The 20,067-nt window shown below is 42.7% G+C and overlaps 1 protein-coding gene across 3 annotated transcripts; it reads left to right on the top strand.

Annotated features, from left to right (window-relative positions):
* The first annotated feature begins 1,134 nt into the window (after positions 1-1,134).
* Positions 1,135-19,798, top strand: LOC110529994 (WW domain-containing adapter protein with coiled-coil). Of its 3 annotated transcripts, none has more exons than XM_021612741.2 (13): positions 1,135-1,445; positions 2,115-2,148; positions 4,055-4,241; positions 6,688-6,761; positions 10,260-10,375; positions 11,330-11,424; positions 11,810-12,067; positions 12,788-12,913; positions 13,644-13,795; positions 14,063-14,148; positions 14,332-14,512; positions 17,877-18,004; positions 18,119-19,798. In XM_021612741.2, exons 3-13 carry the CDS (start codon positions 4,109-4,111, stop codon positions 18,186-18,188), a joined length of 1,419 nt encoding a protein of 472 aa, XP_021468416.1. In that variant the 5' UTR covers positions 1,135-1,445; positions 2,115-2,148; positions 4,055-4,108; the 3' UTR covers positions 18,189-19,798. The 3 variants fall into 3 exon arrangements, with proteins under 3 accessions (XP_021468416.1, XP_021468415.1, XP_021468414.1); XM_021612740.2 differs by lacking the exon at positions 1,135-1,445 and adding an exon at positions 1,574-1,901 and having other exon boundaries at positions 14,335-14,512; XM_021612739.2 differs by lacking the exon at positions 1,135-1,445 and adding an exon at positions 1,575-1,901.
* The last annotated feature ends 269 nt before the right edge of the window (positions 19,799-20,067 follow it).

Raw genomic sequence — 20,067 nt, 5'->3', positions numbered from 1 at the left:
GACTGATTTCAGATAGAAATGTGAGTTATAGATCTGTGACTCTCATTGAAACCAAATCTTTCAATAGTCCACATTCTTTCTACACCCTACCTAGTGCCATGTTATTGAAGTGTAAGTTCTCCCAACCAATTATACAAGTATATGCTCTCTCACCACAGAATCATAGCTTTTCTGTCCTTCATGTGACATCATTGATTGATGTACACAGATTGAAAGTACACTGAAACCGATCAAGCAAATGCATCTGTGGGATACGTGAAAGCAAGTATATGGCTGCGATTTATATTCCTAAGCAGTTGACTAGCAAGCAACTGAGTCAGTTTGTGACTTTTGTTGACAATAAAAATATGAATATTGTACTGTGTGAGTGGAAAATGACTCAATACTTTAAAGAGAACGGAAACAACTAAAAATGGTGCTTGATAAATCAGATGAACTGTGTTGAATCTGCACACTGTTGAATCTGCACGTCTGCACACTGTTGAATCTGCACACTGTTTGTGACCAAAAAGAACAGATGGCTTTTCCCTCCCTAACAAGTTTGTTTATTTGTTTTACAAACCATCCTCTACAGCTATTGGATCAAAATAAAGTAAATAATGTAAATAGTGATGGTGTCAATATGCAATTCAGCAAGCTCAGCACAGTACAAATTAGGTAACACTCACCAGAGAGAAAATTACTCCATGGATGTTTCTCCTTCTAAAACGTGAGATGTTGGGTCCATTTGAACATCCACACGTGAACAAAATAAGAGACAAACATAGAGTAAAAGCAGTAAGAGCCAGTCTGATCCAGACAGTATTGGTCCATGTGACCTGTCACCAGCTCTGACCCAAATTTACCAGGCAAGCGTAAAGGTTCAATAAAACTTTGGTGCAAATGTCCCCCTCGCCCTACACGTTTCCCCATCAGTTCTATATCACGAGGTCGGTTCATTTGGATCTGAGTGGACCAGAACAGGCATTGGAAAGCAGAGGCCAAACAAAGGCATGGTCTGATGTCTCCTTGCCATTATATAGATGAACAGACAGACATACTAGACAGACAGCGATACATAAAAACAGCATTGGTCCTGATTGGTAGGCTGTCCAGATCAGGGTCAATCCCTGCAAAATATGGGAAGTGTTCTTACTGGCCCAGATGGGCCACCGTCTATTTAGGCTTTTGTCTCAGCCTAGTGCTGTGAAATTCAACAAACTATCACTTTGATTAGATTGGGCATTGCTTTGCAAAGCCCATGGATGAACTAAGAACACTAGGGGAAGGGGATAGTGATTGATTTATAATTTAATGTTGCATTGGGCACTGTGAGAGTTTTTTTTAGACTATCGAAATAGGCTACTGGGGTAGGGGAAAGCGCATATGCCTACCACTTTTATAATTACTTTTGTGAACCTTGCTCTCATCATCTCCTTTTCTTAGCCATGTGCATTAGCAGTTAGGTGAGCTGTGTTGTTATTTCAACCATTGTATTTCCTCTGTGTCCACCTTTCTTGGTGAGAAAGTTATTTGTAAGACTGCGTTGCAAACCCTTTATAAATTATGATTTGCGACTCTTTTCCGACATGGGAGTATCCCGGAAATAGCTAAGACATTGGAGGCGGGGCAGTTCGCATTGCTTCGTCTGTTTCCTTGCACTGCACTGGAGAGATTGTGCAGTTTAGGCGAGCAAAAAATGTACCAAAGGCCGTTTTCAACATAGCGTAGCTAGCCACTGTAAAAATTTAGTTGCTAGCGTCCCTAGCTGGCTAACTAAATACAGAGACGTCGCCAAGATTAAGTTACCAAAGACGAGAATACTATTTTGTTGTCCATAGTTCACCCCCTCGCGCGCACACACACATCAACACGGCATTGATGGTAATGCATGCAAGGAAACAACCGAGACTCAGCGATGGGTAAACGACAATACGTTTTACTGCCACTTCTCATTGACGGCTCCACCACTCCTTTAAAACAATGCTGCCAACTATCATGTCTAGCTAGTTACAGCTAACTCGATTTTCGCTAGCTAGCTACTTGTAGCATATTTTGCAGCGCGAGCAGAGACGGCATCAACATTTTAGATGCGTGCCCTATAACTTGGCTAACTTTATTTTCCTATATTTCAGGTGCAACGACCGAAGGGATTCCCAACCCTATCAGGTAAATGGTGAATATAGGCTAATTAGCTAGCTGCCTGGTTAACAAGTATCTTATCTAGCTAACTTAGTTAGCTACTATAACTGGTTAAAATAGCAACCTAACTAACGTTAGCTAACTTAACTCGTAAGCTAGGCAGGCCTCAGCCTGGCTTTGCAACTCCCAAGCCATGGCTCAGTTTTGTGCAAAATTACGTTACTGAAGATACGTTGGCCTACATCTAACGTTAGCTATTTACACTAGCGAACTACGTAATGTGTTTAGAAACAACTGATGGTTAACTAGCCAGGTAACTTAACTAACTGCTGACTGTTTTCCCGTGACGTAGCTAGCCAACGCTAACCATGTTTACCTTTACGAGAGAGCTTGAAATTGCAGGCCTTGATACCCAGCAGGATAACGAATGTAGCATTACCATATCGTATATAACCTACTAAATAGCCAATTTTCTAGCTAGTGTAGCTGGATAATTATCTTCTGATCGGTAACGTTATCTGGCTAACGTTAGTAAGAGCTAACTATAGCTAGGTCTTTATCAATAAAACCTCAAGGTGGAGAGCGCTGAAACCATTGACAACTACATGACATTTTCAAGAGATTGTTAAATAAATATTAACTATTTGGTTGTAATAACCCTTTGAAGAGCGTAGTCAGAAATACACATTTCCGATTGCGCCCATTTAGCGCGAATCCAAGTTATACAGCAAGTAACCGCATGCTTTAAACGATCAGCAAATATCAATTGATCATGTACTTTTAGATACGTGAGGGTAGCCTCACGATATCGCATATTGGCCACCATTAATTTGATATATGTGAACGATAGCTACCTGACAAGCCTTTGCGCTTTGCCTGTCAAGCAGCAGAAGGGCGCATTTGCCGATGTAGGCCCTACTGTTGGCTGATAATGTTTATTGTGCGAGCTACGGGTAGAAACGTTGTACAGTTGGCTAAACAGTTTGGTAAGTAGACCTAGTAACGTGAGTGTACTTTTTTCTCTCTCCAACCAACGTAGCTATGTTACCTAGCGAAGTTAGATAACGCTATCCCATTTTCAACATTGCTTTAAAGAGTGTTTAATCGCAATTGCTGACAGACATGATGGACCACATCAAATTGGCTAACAAATCACATATCACGTCAATATGGCTAGTTTAACAAGCTAACTTTGAGGGGATAAACAAGATGGCGATATCCAAATACTGTTTAATCTATGGTGGTGATGACAGTAGTCCGACTGACAACTTTTTACAAGGATGAGGAGTTGCAGATGTCAAACTCTTTCCAAAATCCCAATCGCTGATGAAGCAAGCGAAATTACACGTCGGTTGTTTAGCTAGCGACGTGACAAATGGATAGGCTACACTCACGAATTTGAAAATACATTATGCATTGATGTTTAGCTACTGACCATAAAAAAAGCATTGTTACTTGCAATATAACTATTACAGAGCTAAATGTGTAGTCCTGACTATGCTCTTCAAGTGGTGATGATATTAAAACCGTAGCTGTCAACGGGTTTTTGCAGAGCTCGGGGTCTCCTTCCCCCCCAGCAGCCAAATCGAACGCTCTTCATCATGTTGTGGCGTTTTATTGATAATGACCTATACCGAAAGTTAGCTAGCCAACTACATAGCTTGCTAGTCTGAATACTGCACAAGGATTAACCCACCTTAAGATGCTTTATAAAAGTGCAACAATTACAGAACCGTAATGACAAATGCAGGCAAAAATAATTGGGTTAAGGTTAGGGAATAAAAAAGGTTGTGCATACATAGGCAGGAATGAGAATTACAGCACAATGTCAAGAGTGGGAAATAGGCCTACAGTATAATGTCAGGTGTTTATCAAACAGAAGAGGTGGCTTTCTATTGATATGTTGACTAACACAAGTCTATTTGTATTGCAGACTCACAAATCCCAGCCAAAGAGTCAATCTACCACCCTTCACGGTCACGATAAAATGCGAGATGGGTTATCAGATCCTACACCGCCCTACAAAATGCTCCGGCGCTCTGATGAAAGTCCGGTCAATAAGTACAGCGACGGGCACAGCAAAACAAAAACATTTCACACACTCCGAGGCAAAGATGGTGGTAAGCCCAAAGAGAACCGAGCTACACACAAATGCAGATGTTCCCTTCTCTGTATGCTTGTCAACAGTACTGTGTGCACAGAGAAGCTTGCACGTTTGTTCAGCCAGATGAGAGCTTAACCTGGTCCTAAGTATGTTTGTGCTGTTTAGCCAATTCCTGTGGTTTTCGTTATGCCAAGCAACCTTTTGGAGTTGGCTTTATCTGGGACTAGGCTAGCGAGATACTACATCAAATTAAAAATAATCTGTTATCTTGTTCTGCTGCTTAAAATATATACAGTGCCTTGCGAAAGTATTCGGCCCCCTTGAACTTAGCGACCTTTTGCCACATTTCAGGCTTCAAACATAAAGATATAAAACTGTATTTTTTTGTGAAGAATCAACAACAAGCAGGACACAATCATGAAGTGGAACGACATTTATTGGATATTTCAAACTTTTTAACAAATCAAAAACTGAAAAATTGGGCGTGCAAAATTCAGACCCTTTACTTTCAGTGCAGCAAACTCTCCAGAAGTTCAGTGAGGATCTCTGAATGATCCAATGTTGACCTAAATGACTAATGATGATAAATACAATCCACCTGTGTGTAATCAAGTCTCCGTATAAATGCACCTGCACTGTGATAGTCTCAGAGGTCCGTTAAAAGCGCAGAGAGCATCATGAAGAACAAGGAACACACCAGGCAGGTCCGAGATACTGTTGTGAAGAAGTTTAAAGCCGGATTTGGATACAAAAAGATTTCCCAAGCTTTAAACATCCCAAGGAGCACTGTGCAAGCGATAATATTGAAATGGAAGGAGTATCAGACCACTGCAAATCTACCAAGACCTGGCCGTCCCTCTAAACTTTCAGCTCATACAAGGAGAAGACTGATCAGAGATGCAGCCAAGAGGCCCATGATCACTCTCGATGAACTGCAGAGATCTACAGCTGAGGTGGGAGACTCTGTCCATAGGCCAACAATCAGTCGTATATTGCACAAATCTGGCCTTTATGGAAGAGTGGCAAGAAGAAAGCCATTTCTTAAAGATATCCATAAAAAGTGTCGTTTAAAGTTTGCCACAAGCCACCTGGGAGACACACCAAACATGTGGAAGAAGGTGCTCTGGTCAGATGAAACCAAAATTGAACTTTTTGGCAACAATGCAAGACGTTATGTTTGCCGTAAAAGCAACACAGCTCACCACCCTGAACACACCATCCCCACTGTCAAACATGGTGGTGTCAGCATCATGGTTTGGGCCTGCTTTTCTTCAGCGGGGACAGGGAAGATGGTTAAAATTGATGGGAAGATGGATGGAGCCAAATACAGGACCATTCTGGAAGAAAACCTGATGGAGTCTGCAAAAGACCTGAGACTGGGATGGAGATTTGTCTTCCAACAAGACAATGATCCAAAACATAAAGCAAAATCTACAATGGAATGGTTCAAAAATAAACATATCCAGGTGTTAGAATGGCCAAGTCAAAGTCCAGACCTGAATCCAATCGAGAATCTGTGGAAAGAACTGAAAACTGCTGTTCACAAATGCTCTCCATCGAACCTCACTGAGCTCGAGCTGTTTTGCAAGGAGTAATGGGGAAAAAATTCAGTCTCTCGATGTGCAAAACTGATAGAGACATACCCCAAGCGACTTACAGCTGTAATCGCAGCAAAAGGTGGCGCTACAAAGTATTAACTTAAGGGGGCTGAATAATTTTGCACGCCCAATTTTTCAGTTTTTGATTTGTTAAATAAGTTTGAAATATCCAATAAATGTCGTTCCACTTCATGATTGTGTCCCACTTGTTGTTGATTGTCCACAAAAAAATACAGTTTTATATCTTTATGTTTGAAGCCTGAAATGTGGCAAAGGGTCGCAAAGTTCAAGGGGGCCGAATACTTTCGCAAGGCACTGTATAAACTGTTGATTGGGCTATTAAAATCACTTGGACTTCTTCTGCACACGTCACCTGCTCAAAACATGCATAGATACTCGCGTACAACAAGACATTGACCACTGGAAATATTTAAATTACTATAGTCTAGCCTAAGGCCCAATTCCTGACTGAAGATATACACACAACTGTTGGTCAAGTCTATACACAGACATCAATGCAACATTAACATAAGAAGTTATGTAGCTGGTGTTCCACAAGTGCTAGTATATGGTAGCCTGGGCACTAGTTTATAGCTAGTTAACTTGTTACTGTCTTGTCAAATGAGCAAGCGCTGTAGAATGCTAAAACTGACATGCACCTAGGCGATATTAGTATTCTCTTGTGCACTAAAGTATACATTTTTGACATACTGTACCCGGGTACTTCATAAAATGGATAGCCACTGTAAATTCCATGTTACTGCACAAATATTTTGTTCAATGAATGGGTAGCCTCACTTGTCATGTCTATCATTGCTAATTCTGTTTTATTTCTCATAAGTGTTCTCGTTGTTTATTTTATAGGTACCAGCTGCTCTCCGCAAGAGAATGTGCACAACCACAGCTCCCACTCAAATCAAAGCAAGGCGTCAGACACAGTAAGACTTCTTTCTTCTTGAACAAATTATTTCTGAAAGTAGGCATTCACCAGGCTATGGCTATAATAATACATCATGGGCCCGCCCCTGAGCCACAGGACAAACTCATATACAAGTCATAGGCAAGTTCTATAGCTGCGCTAATGAGAGCATCTTCACTGGCTGCATCAGTGTTTCGTATGGCAACTGCTTGGCATCTGACAGCAAGGCGCTACAGAGGATAGTGCGGACACGCAGCCTGCCACCAAGGACCTCTATACCAGGCGGTGTCAGAGGAAGGCCCTAAAAATTGTCAGACTCCAGCCACCCAAGTCATAGTGTACTCTGCTACTGCACGGCAAGCGATACCAGTGCACCAAGTCTGAAACCAACAGGACCCTGAACAGCTACCCCCCCAAGCCATAACACTGCTAAATATTTAACCAAAAAGCTACCTGGGCTATCTGCATTGAGGCCACCCCCCTTTTTGTACTACAACTCTTTTGACTCGACATCAAATCAAATTTTATTGGTCACATACACATGGTTAGCAGATGTTAATGCGAGTGTAGCAAAATGCTTGTGCTTCTAGTTCCGACAGTGCAGTAATGTCTAACAAGTAATCTAACAATTTCACAACAGCTACCTTATACACACACAAGTCTAAAGAGATGAATAAGAATATGTACATATGGATGAGCGATGGCCATGAGGCATAGGCAAGATGCAGCAGATGGTATAGAGTACAGTATATACATATGAGATGAGTAATGTAAGGAATGTAAACAGTGAGTGGCATTGTTTGATGTGGCTAGTGATACATTTATTACATCAATTATTAAAGTGGCTAGAGATTTGAGTCTGTATTTTGGCAGCAGCCACTCAATGTTAGTGATGGCTGTTTAACAGTCGGCTGGCCTTGAGATAGAAGCTGTTTTTCAGTCTCTAGGTCCCAGTTTTGATGCACCTGAACTGAACTCGCTGTCTGGATGATAGCGGGGTGAACAGGCAGTGGCTCGGGTGGTTGTTGTCCTTGATGATCTTTTTGGCCTTCCTGTGACATCGGGTGATGTAGGTGTCCTGGAGGGCAGGTAGTTTGCCCCCGGTGATGTGTTGTGCAGACCTTACTACCCTCTGGAGAGCCTTACAGTTGTGGGCGGAGCAGTTGCTGTACCAGGCGGTGATACAGCCCGACAGGATGCTCTCGATTGTGTATCTGTAAAAGTTTGAGTGTTTTTGGTGACAAGCCACATTTCTTCAAATCAAATCAAAAATCAAATCAAATTTATTTATATGGCCCTTCGTACATCAGCTGATATCTCAAAGTGCTGTACAGAAACCCAGCCTAAAACCCCAAACAGCAAGCAATGCAGGTGTAGAAGCACGGTGGCTAGGAAAAACTCCCTAGAAAGGCCAAAACCTAGGAAGAAACCTAGAGAGGTACCAGGCTATGTGGGGTGGCCAGTCCTCTTCTGGCTGTGCCGGGTGGAGATTATAACAGAACATGGCCAAGATGTTCAAATGTTCATAAATGACCAGCATGGTCGAATAATAATAAGGCAGAACAGTTGAAACTGGAGCAGCAGCATGGTCAGGTGGACTGGGGACAGCAAGGAGTCATCATGTCAGGTAGTCCTGGGGCATGGTCCTAGGGCTCAGGTCAGTTGAAACTGGAGCAGCAGCACGGCCAGGTGGACTGGGGACAGCAAGGAGTCATCATGTCAGGTAGTCCTTCAGTCTCCTGAGGTTGAAGAGGTGCTGTTGCGCCGCCTTCACCACACTGTCTGTGTGGGTGGACCAATTCAGTTTGTCCGTGATGTGTACGCAGAGGAACTTAACTTTCCACATTTTCCACTGCTGTCCCGTCGATGTGGATAGGGGGGTGCTCCCTCTGCTGTTTCCTGAAATCCTTGATCATCTCCTTTTGTTGAAGTTGACTGTGAGGTTATTTTACTTACACCACACTCCGAGGGCCCTCACCTCCTCCCTGTAGGCATTCTCGTCGTTGTTGGTAATCAAGCCTACCACTGTAGTGTCGTCTGCAAACTTGATGATTGAGTTGGAAGTGTGCATGGCCACACAGTCGTGGGTGAACAGGGAGTACAGGAGAGTGCTGAGAACGCACCCTTGTGGGGCCCCAGCGGGGTGGCTATTCTGTTTCTTACCCTCGCCGCCTGGGGGCGTCCCGTCAGAAAGTCCAGGACCCAGTTGCACAGGGCTGGGTCGAGACCCAATGTCTCAAGCTTAGTGGCGAGTTTGGAGGGTACTATGGTGTTAAATGTTGAGCTACTGCTTATTATCTATCCTGTTGCCTATTCATTTTCATTCCAGTATGCACATCGACTCGGTACTGGTACCCCATGGATATAGACAAGTTATCGTAACTCATTGTGTATTTATTCCTTGTTATCTTTCTAGTTTTTTCTCTCTCTGCATTGTTGGGAAGGGCCCATATGTAGGCATTTCACTGTTAGTCTACACCTGTTTACAAAGTCACAAATAAAATTTGATTTGACGTAGACATTTGAATGTGTAGTCCAGTTTCGTTTGACAAATGACCAATTGGCTCTGTCCGGATGACAGAGACAATTGAGGTCATTTGTCACACGAAACTGGACTACACATTCAAATGTCTATGTCAAATCAAATGAAAAAATCAAATCAAATGATGAGATTTTGGTTGGTTGTTCTCTGGTGTTCATCTCCATCAAGATGTTGATGGTGATGGTAATCAGTCTTTCAAGAGGAGATTCTTTCCACAGCTCACCACATACATACATACATACATACATACATACATACACTTCTGCAGAGAAACAATGGGGTAGATTTACTTTTGCATCGAGATATCAGCCCCTCGAACCGAAGGGTTAGCTCCGCATGCATTTCAAGTCTTTCAACACTGTCTAGTCTAGGCCTATGCTCACATCCTGTATTTATTTATTGTATTGTATTTACTTGATGCCTTCTAACATTGCTTTTTGTATGTTGTAAAAGAAAAATGTATTGACCATTTTCCAAATTCCCTAAATGTGTTTTCAAGATGAAGCACATTGTTTCTTACATTTGAATCGGTTAGGCCCAATACTTAAGCAAGGATCCCCACACAGGATTTTACATGTGAATCTGATCACTAGCCACCAGCCTTTCCCCTGATTTTACATGTAGTGCTGATCACATCCCCAAATGTAGGCCTACTTGATCTTAAAGCTAGAATCCTTAGTTGGTGATACTGCCATGTCCGTTTGGGATATTACAACAACAATAAAGTTACTGCAAACAATGAACACTGATTTTATTCCATTGCATGCACGTTAGATCTTTACTGCAAAAAAACAAAACATTCCCACTGCCTGACACCCCTCTCCTCAGTTTCATCAACAAAATAAAAACAATTGGAAAAGTGCTAGGGAGTACAGTAGTGCTGTTTCCCCACATGCAGATTCAAACTTGGTTTGCACTCTGCAAAACCTACCCTAGAGTGTTAGTTAACCTATTTGTCGTGCCTTCTTCCCTCAGCCTCATGAGCCTGCAGACGACTGGTCCGAGCACATCAGCTCCTCCGGCAAGAAGTACTACTACAACTGCAGGACTGAGGTCTCTCAATGGGAGAAGCCCAAAGACTGGCTGGAGAGGTAAGGACTTGAATCATGGAAAAAGTGTCACTCCTAAGCGCCATACTCTTCGCCTCTTTTCCCTCAACTCTTCCGTTTCTACCCTAAAACCCAATACAGAATCCATAGCCGCGTGGCTGCCGTAGTCCGACTGCCCATTCTAACATATTTATGAGCCTAATTTCATTGATTGAATTATTGTAGGGCCCTATAACATCCCTGATGCGGAAAACGCAGATGGAATCTCTGAATCCAGACATTAAAACGGAATTCAACAATTTTAAATGTATTCAATTTGCAAGAATCAAAATGCATCAGTTATTAATATTTTCTTTCAACCTTCTGTAGAGCAACGTGGGAATTCCCCTGTATTTGTGCGTGCATCTGTCTACTTTGTGTATGCCTAGCTGTTAGCGATGATGGTAATGACAACGGTCAACGATGGAAAGGCTTTCTCAAAACCCTTTTTAATTACATTTTCACTACAAAGTATCCTATGCCTACCTGGCAGAATGATATCATGATTATTGTAATCAATCCAGTGGCAATTTGTTTAGCAAACTATGCAATCACATGTGTGCTACAGAAACACCGCTAACCTAAGTCTCTGCGAACTTGATTTAAAGGGTTTTTCCAGATCTCAAAAGTGGTGTCCTGATGTGGTTTAAGCATTGTTGTGGACTTGGATTTTGTTTTTCTATTAAAGTGATTTTGGTAGCGAAAACCTGAAGAGAAAAAAAACAGAACAATTCTAAATGGAAAAAACCAAACAGGCAACAAATAAAACTGAGTTTTTGGGCCCTACTATATATAGCATGCTAAAATGTCCCAAAACAGAGATTGGTAGATTACGCATTCTGACAGAAGTCTGGACATGAAATTACATTCCCAATCTGTATTCAACCAGCAATTACACTCCTCTTAATTTAACTTAAACCTGACAGTGACCTTGCGTTTGTGTTTCATTGTGTCCAGAGAGCAGAGGCAGAAAGACCCATCTAAGAGGGAGTCCAACACTTTCCCCAAAGACCGGGACTACAGACGAGAGTCTGTCGACACAGCCACCACAAGTGAGTATAAAAACTACAGAGGTAGAGCGTATGGGAGGTGTAGTCTAGGTTTCAGATGCAGCAGTAACATCTGGATTTTTACTTGCCTGCCTATTTAAAGAGTACCTTTTTGTTGTGATATTATGACTATACTTGTATATGAAATCATCTACAGTCTTACAATATGGCCAATGTGTCAATAGTGAGACGTGACTTATTTTCCTTGTGTCCTCTCCTTCCTCTGCACTGATCTGAAAAGACTTGACAACTATGCATTATGGCGATCACCTTTTCAATGTGTGAAAAAAGTTGAGGTGGAAAGGAAGTCACTATGAACTATAGAGGTGTATCCTATGTGTCAAGCCAGTGTCCGCAGCCCTAACTTGTTGTTCTTTTTGCCCCACAGAGAGCACTTCAGGGGACAAGTCCTCCAAATCTGCACCTTCTCAGTCCTCTTCCTCCACCAATCCGGGCCTGAACCAAGCATCTGGCTCTAACCCCACCCCTTCATCTTCCTCCTCCACGGTCCCGGTGTCCCCCTCTGTCCAAACCCAGGCCTCGGGCCTGCTCCAAGACCCCGCCCTCCTGCGGCAGCTCCTCCCAGCGCTGCAAGCCACTCTGCAGATGAACAACGGCAGCATGGACATGGCCAAGATCAATGAGGGTGAGTTGGCCAATTCCACATTTCTCCTGCTTGATCTTTAGCGTACCTGAGTTCAAATGGCTCACTGGTTGAAAAGGGCTTAATTGGCACGAGCCCCAAGTCGCAAAATAGGACTTTAAGCTCAAAGGGCAAATCTGAGTGACATGTTTTCTATGTAAATGTTCATGGAGCATAAGTATTGTAAAACATGGGAGTTACAGCCCCCCCCCCCACCGCTGTACTGAAATGTGAAACACATTTGGATTTTCTGATATCTGGAGTTATTATATGACCACAAAACCAACGTGGATTTGATCTTCAGTCTGATCCCATTTGGTTTCTAGTTTATCTTACTCCGACCAGATATTGAATCGGCTTAATTCACCATATAGGGAGTAGCTTAATCGAGGCGAAGGGTTGGTGGGTTCTATTGTTGTGGATGAGTGATCCTGAGAAAAGGGATTCTTGCCTACCAACTGGGTTGTAAATATAAAATCATCAAATTAAACCACCCATTCAATGACAGTTTTGTATAGCCTATATCATGTCTGCTCACCTCTGTTTCACTGTCACTCAACAACCCCTCTCCTCTCTTGCTCTTTGTTAATGTATGTGTATGGATATGGACCCATCTGTGTATGTGTTACAATCATGCATACATACACAAGTTTGTTGCCTGTTTGCTTGTGTGTACGTATCTGTATTTTTCTCATTGTCCTGTGTGTTTTTTCCCTCCTCCAGTCCTCGCGGCTGCTGTCACCCAAGCTTCCTTGCAGTCTATGCTTCATAAACTCCTCACTGCTGGACCGTCTGCTTTCAACATCACTTCTCTGCTTTCCCAAGCTGCTCAACAATCCTCCAACCAAGGTATGGCTGCTGTTATGTCACCTTTCTGGTGATCTTTTTGATGCCTTTCTTTTTTGTTAGATAGACTGGTTTTACAGATTTTTCAGTGTCTTGTGGTTGGTAAATAGAGCTATGCTTACATTGCACTCTGACATGTTATTCAGAAAGAAATACATTGTAAGCATTTTCCTATTAAATGTTTTCAAGGAAGCTGTTGTTGTTAAAATCTGTAACTGGAAATGTTACTTATCTCTCAAGAAGGTGTATGGGCGTCCTTCAGTTCAGGGCAACATCTGATTTGGTTTTCTGTTGAATAATTTAGAAAATGTTGCTATTGACGTATTTAACCAGGGTAGTCCTCAAAGCAACAATAGCCACGGAGTTTCACAAAGTTTTGGATGCATAAGAAAAATAAAACCTTTAAAATTATGGTCCTTCTAGGCAAATGTATAATTTATATACTGAACAAAAATATAAACGCAACATGTAAAGTGTTGGTCTCATGTTTCATGATCAGAAATAAAATATCCTACAAATTGAGTGGGCACCCCTGCCCACTCATGTGAAGTCCATAGCTTTTATTGAAATTAAATGATTTCCTTATATGAACTGTAAAATCTTTGAAATTGTTGCATGTTGGGTTTATATTTTTGTTCCGTATAGTAATAACCTTTGTATTTGAGATTAAGGTTGCTTTCATTAAAAATATTTCCTCCTTTGTCATATTCCCCTCCTGGACATGAACCAATAGCGGCCCAGCAGGCGAGTCAGTCACCCATATCGCTAATGTCGGACACCTCCTCACCCCGCTCATATGTGTCACCCAGGAACGGCACGCCCCAGACCAACCTCCATAACCAGAAACCCCCACTCAGCATGCCTCCTGCCTCCTCCCAACCAAAGGTCAGCACCTTCGCGGAAACTCTAAACTTGTCAAATAATATTATGATTGGGGGTGTATTGTTTTTTTTTCATTTTTTTTTTCATTTCAACCCTGTGACCTGTTTCTTTCTCCCCACGTCACCATTCTTTTATCTCCATTCACCTCTGCTCTCTTCTCTCCTTCCCCGTTTCTTGCTTTAATTTTCTTAATTGTTTCCTTATCTTACACACTCCCTTTTTAATGGCTTACTCTCTCCATCCCTCCCTCTCCCCTCTGTGCCTCTGTAGGTTACCCCAGTGAAACCAGGACCAGTTTCCCAACAGGCTTCAGCAGAGAAACATCCAGAGGACCCCCGAACTCTCCGACAGCGGAGGTAGTTTGAAATGTAGAGGCACTTGTGTATATCTGGAAGGCTTGAATGCATAAAAGTGCTTTTGTAGTAGCCACCTATCCAAACCTTTCCAATCAACACAAGTGTGTAGGTGGTAGACTGGAGGTTGTTTCTGGATGGAGCCTTTACTCTCCTTATAACGACTCTGCTTTCTCTCTTGTCCAGCAGTCAGGGGAGTCCGCCATCAGGACCTAACGGCAACGCCACCGGCGGCCATTCGGTTCTCAACGTCGCCTCAGCCCAGTCCAGCACTCCCGGCTCCTTCACTCCCTCGCTGGCCTCTCACTTTGATGAGAACCTCATCAGGCACGTCCAGAACTGGCCCGCCGAGCACATCGAGAAGCAGGTAGGAGCTCCACTGTTAAGTGCGATAACGGGATGATCAACATATGAGAACACCGAGTTAGTAGTTTGTATGTTAATATCTGTCAACTGTATGACTACGATTTTAATGGGTTCAATATTCATCATGAAAATAATACCATACTGTGTGGATATAACAGGAATACACAGAAGGTCATGTTAGTTGTTAAATTAAGATTTGTGATAGCAATTTAGTAGTCATGCATTGATGTTAGTAGGATATATGCATGTCATTGAGTTGTGTATATATTATTACGTAACGGCAGTTTTAAATAGCACTACCATACAATCACATTTCGTACCTACAGTTGAAGTCGGAAGTTTACATACACTTAAGTTGGAGTCATTAAAACTAGTTTTTCAACCACTCCACAAATGTCTTGTTAACAAACTATAGTTTTTGCAAGTTGGTTAGGACGTCTACTTTGTGCATGACATAAGTCATTTTCCCAACAATAGTTTACAGACAGATTATTTCATAATTCACTATCACAATTCCTGTCGGTCAGACATACACTAAGTTGACTGTGCCTTTAAACAGCTTGGAAAATTCCAGAAAATGATGTCATGGCTTTAGAAGCTTCTGATTGACATAATTTGAGTCAATTGGAGGTGTACCTGTGGATGTATTTCAAGGGCTACCTTTGAACTCAGTGCCTCTTTGCTTGACATCATGGGAAAATCAAAGAAATCAGCCAAGACCTCAGAAAAATTGTAGACTTCCACAAGTCTGGTTCATCCTTGGGAGCAATTTCCAAATGCCTGAAGGTACCACATTCATCTGTACAAACAATGGTACACAAGTATAAACACCATGGGACCACACAGCTGTCATTCCGCTCAGGAAGGAGACTCGTTCTGTCTCCTAGAGATGAATGTACTTTGGTGCGTAAAGTGCATATCAATCCCAGAACAACAGCAAAGGACCTTGTGAAGATGCTGGAGGAAACGGGTACAAAAGTATCTATATCCACAGTAATAACCTGAAAGGCCGCTCAGCAAGGAAGAAGCCACTGCTCCAAAACCGCCATTAAAAAAAAGACTACGGTTTGCCAAAAAATATAACTGCATATGGGACAAAGATCTTACTTTTTGGAGAAATGTCCTCTGGTCTGATGAAACAAAAATAGAACTGTTTGGCCATATGTTTGGAGGCTTGCAAGCCAAAGAACACCATCCCAACTGTGAAGCACGAGTGTGGCAGCATCATGTTGTGAGGGTGCTTTTCTGCAGGAGGGACTGGTGCACTTCACAAAATAGATGGCTTCATGAGGTAGGAAAATTATGTGGATATATTGAAGCAACATCTCAAGACATCAGTCAGGAAGTTGATCACAAATGGGTCTTCCAAATGGACAAGTCAAGGTATTGGAGTGGCCATCACAAAGCCCTGACCTCAATCCCATAGAAAATTTGTGGGCAGAACTGAAAAAGCGTGTGCAAGGAGGAAGGCATACACAAACCTGCCTCAGTTGCACCAGCTCTGCCAGGAAGAATGGGCCAAAATTTACCCACCTTATTCTGGGAAGCTTGTTTAAGGTTACCCAAAACATTTGACCCAAGTTCAACAATTTAAAGGCAATGCTACCAAATACTAATTGATTGTATGTAGACTTCTGACCCACTGGGAATGTGATGAAAGCAATAAAAGCTCAAGTAAATCATTATCTCTACTATTATTCTGACATTTCACATTCTTAAAATAAAGTGGTGATCCTAACTGACCTAAAACAGGGAATTTTTACTGAGTTTAAATGTCAGGAATTGTGAAACTGAGTTTACATGTATTTAGCTAAGGTGTATGTAAACTTCTGACTTCAACTGTTGAACACATCAATGCGAGCTGTGGCAAGAAGGTTTGCTGTGTCTGTCAGCGTAGTGTCCAGAGCATGGAAGCGCTACCAGGAGACGGGCCAGTACATCAGGAGACGTGGAGGAGGCCGTAGGAGGGCAACAACCCAGCAGCAGGACCGCTACCTCTGCCTTTGTGCAAGGAGGAGGAGTAGGAGCACTGCCAGAGCGCTGCAAAATGCATGTGTCTGCTCAAACGGTCAGAAACAGACTCCATGAGGGTGGTATGAGGGCCCGACGTCCACAGGTGGGGGTTGTGCTTACAGCCCAACACCGTGCAGGACGTTTGGCATTTGCCAGAGAACAACAAGATTGGCCAATTCGCCACTGGCGCCCTGTGCTCTTCACAGATGAAAGCAGGTTCACACTGAGCACATGTGACAGTCTGGAGACGCCGTGGAGAATGTTCTGCTGCCTGCAACATCCTCCAGCATGACCGGTTTGGTGGTGGGTCAGTCATGGTGTGGAGTGGCATTTCTTTGGGGGGCCACACAGCCAGAGGTAGCCTGACTGCCATTAGGGACCGAGATGAGATCCTCAGACCCCTTGTGAGACCATATGCTGGTGCGGTTGGCCCTGGGTTCCTCCTAATGCAAGACAATGCTCGACCTCATGTGGCTGGGAGTGTGTCAGCAGTTCCTGCAAGAGGAAGGCATTGATGCTATGCACTGGCCTGCCCGTTCCCCAGACCTGAATCCAATTGAGCACATCTGGGACATCATGTCTCGCTCCATCCACCAACGCCACGTTGCACCACAGACTGTCCAGGAGTTGGCGGATGCTTTAGTCCAGGTCTGGGAGGAGACCATCTGCCACCTCATCAGGAGCATGCCCAGGCGTTGTAGGGAGGTCATACAGGCACTTGGAGGCCACACACACTACTGAGCTTCATTTTGACTTGTTTTAAGGACATTACATCAAAGTTGGATCAGCCTGTAGTATGGTTTTCCACTTTAATTTTGAGTGTGACTCCAAATCCAGACCTCCATGGGTTGATGCATTTGATTTCCATTGATAATTTTTGTGTGATTTTGTTGTCGGCACATTCAACTATGTAAAGAAAAGTATTTAATAAGAATATTTCATTCAGATCTAGGATATGTTATTTTAGTGTTCCCTTCATTTTTTTGAGCAGTGTATTTAGCCATCACTTCAACTACAAAGAGCTGAACTACCAAAAAAAGCTGGGGCTGGCTAGTCAGAAGCAGCAGATGAGCTGCCTGCCTTAGGGTACTCAGACAACAAGGGTTCACTTGCTTTCACTTCTTTTGCACACATTGATAGCAGGTTATGGAACCAATAGGCAGGCCTACGACCCTATACATAGTGAGTGTTGGCTTTTCGGTAGTCTGACTAACCGGTACTGAAACACATTTCTGATTTGGGATTTCCTTCTGAAGAAGCTTGTTTTTTTCTTTCTGATATTTGCTCTCCATGCTAAAGGTTCATTTGTGTTTTGGTGCACTCTCTCAACCAGCTCCGCCTTTCTCTTTCAGGCAGCACGGTTACGGGAAGATGCCCACAACATGGGCAGTCTCTACATGTCTGAGATCTGCACTGAACTCAAGAACCTCAGATCATTAGTCAGAGTGTGTGAGATCCAGGCCACGCTGAGGGAACAGAGGTGAGAACAGGACAAGCGAGCACACACATCATAATTGTCTTGTGCAGTGATTGTGTCTATATGTCACACGATAAATTGCTTATTTTTTTAAAACTGTCCTTTTCTTTCTCCCAGAATACTGTTCCTTAGACAGCAGAGCAAAGAACTGGACAAGCTGAAGAACCAGAACTCTTACATGGTCTGAGAACCTGTGTGGGAGACGAAGGACGGTGAACTGCTTAAGACTGCAGTCAAAGCCCTCAACGAGGTCCTCTGTGCCCTGGTCTGAACACTTCTGAAACGTCATGAACCAAAGGGCAAATGAGGAATACGGAAAAGAGTCTGGGCCTGTTGAAGACATCATGGGCCAAGCATACCATCATGGGCCAAGCGTACCATTGCCGAAGCCCCTGAAAGTGTAGATTTTATTAGGCGTCCAAGATTTAAATTTTCTATGAAATTGCAGGCTGAAAGAATACGAAGCCTAGTTGAGCATTTCATGGACACCCAAACCGGTCGATTCTGAGGAACCTACAGGTCATAACTTTTTCTTACCTGAGAAACAGCTGCCGCCTTTTGGAATCGTGGACTGTTTGTTGCACTGGAGAAACTGAGAATATCTGGCTTTTCCTCTGGAATAGCCAGTTTCGGTTGGGAATGCATACATTATGCATAATGCATTAACTGAAGTTTCTAGCGTGAACTCAGATTGGCTTGAGATGTATGAATCAACTGATTCATGAACACGTCTAAAGCATAGACTTGAAGGAGTGCAAAGAAGATTCTTGAATGAGCCAACTTTGATTCCTTCCAGACTCATATAGTTAGGAATCATGAATTTAGCAGTCCCAGGATCATGGGTTCATTATTAGCGGAGTACTTTTTTTTAATGTGATCTGACAAAGATGCATAGCTGCTTGATGGAAGTTTGTCTGTCCATGCTCTCTCCCCACTTTCCTGCTGGATGGAAATAGTCTGTAGACTTCCTAACTTCCCACCCCAACATGACTATGACCCCCCTCTAACGTTGGGCCAGGTGACTCAGAACATGCTGCCCCATGGAGTAACCTTCTGGTAACCTCCCAGTCCATATCACTAAACCCTCAACAGAATCCTACAATAAAGGGCAACGTTCTCATCCTCCACACCCTCTGAATATCCTCCTACGCGCACCTCCATCTATACCCCCATTTGATCTGTACTTGATTATTTTCCCAGTTTCTCCCGAACTTTGATGCTTGTAAGCTTGTCTGTTTTGTCTAGCTTGAGTCTGCAGAATAATTCATTCCTTATCATGTGCAGTTTCTTGCAAAATTGTGAAAGGGTCTTTAGTTTTATGTGGTTATGTAAACCTAAATTATTGCACATTATTCATTTTGTCCTTGTGAACAAGATGGGATAATTTTTTCATGGGACTCACCTTTGTCTTGACTATACTAGCTAAGCCAGTACAGCAGTAGTTAAATGGATTCCGTAGTTAACGTTTGCAACATTTAGTTTTACCGAAGTTAAACTTTTTTTAGGCCTCACTAAATAAAGTAACTATTTTACAATGAAACGTTCACATGACAATGCTGTCTCACTCTTCCACAAACTTAGCTTCGCCTTCCTTCTCCTAAGACCCCTCTGATCGATCAGTGGCGTGCTGAAATTTGGGAAGGCACCGGCCAAAGTGTTGGTCTGTAGAACAGGAGTGACGTACACACTTATCAGATAGCGGGGGACCAGAGGTTTTTGTGAGGATGGGGCGAAAATAGCTTTGTATATTATTTCTTTAAAAGTATATCAGAATAAAATAAATTATTCTACCACAAATCTCTTGATATTCTCATTTTATTTATCACCGTTATACTGATGTTTGCAAGAAGGCAAATGCATTATTCCAGAGTTGTTCAAAACAAAATGGTATCTTGCCTCCAACTGCAAAACCTGCCAAAGATAACACAAAAATCCCCAATCCTTTAAACCCTCCATGACAAAGCAGAATCTTTCTTCTTTCTGTCTGTTGTAAACATGCTCGTCATTTAATGATTGCTGCATGAATTCAGAAATGTTGGTCGTACTTAACCTGCAAACAAAAGTAC

This window comes from Oncorhynchus mykiss, chromosome 8 (assembly GCF_013265735.2).
Source record: "Oncorhynchus mykiss isolate Arlee chromosome 8, USDA_OmykA_1.1, whole genome shotgun sequence".
In the NCBI taxonomy this organism is placed as follows: Eukaryota; Metazoa; Chordata; class Actinopteri; order Salmoniformes; family Salmonidae; genus Oncorhynchus; species Oncorhynchus mykiss.
The sequence above is the reverse complement of the archived record's forward strand: the minus strand, read 5'-3'. Positions and strand labels throughout refer to the sequence as shown.

Coding starts and splice junctions, on each gene's coding strand:
- LOC110529994 (XM_021612739.2), top strand. CDS start 1,861: ATGGTAATGCATGCAAGGAAACAACCGAGACTCAGCGATGG. Junction 6,762..10,259: donor AAAGCAAGGCGTCAGACACA/GTAAGACTTCTT, acceptor TTCTTCCCTCAG/CCTCATGAGCCTGCAGACGA. Junction 11,425..11,809: donor TGTCGACACAGCCACCACAA/GTGAGTATAAAA, acceptor TTTGCCCCACAG/AGAGCACTTCAGGGGACAAG.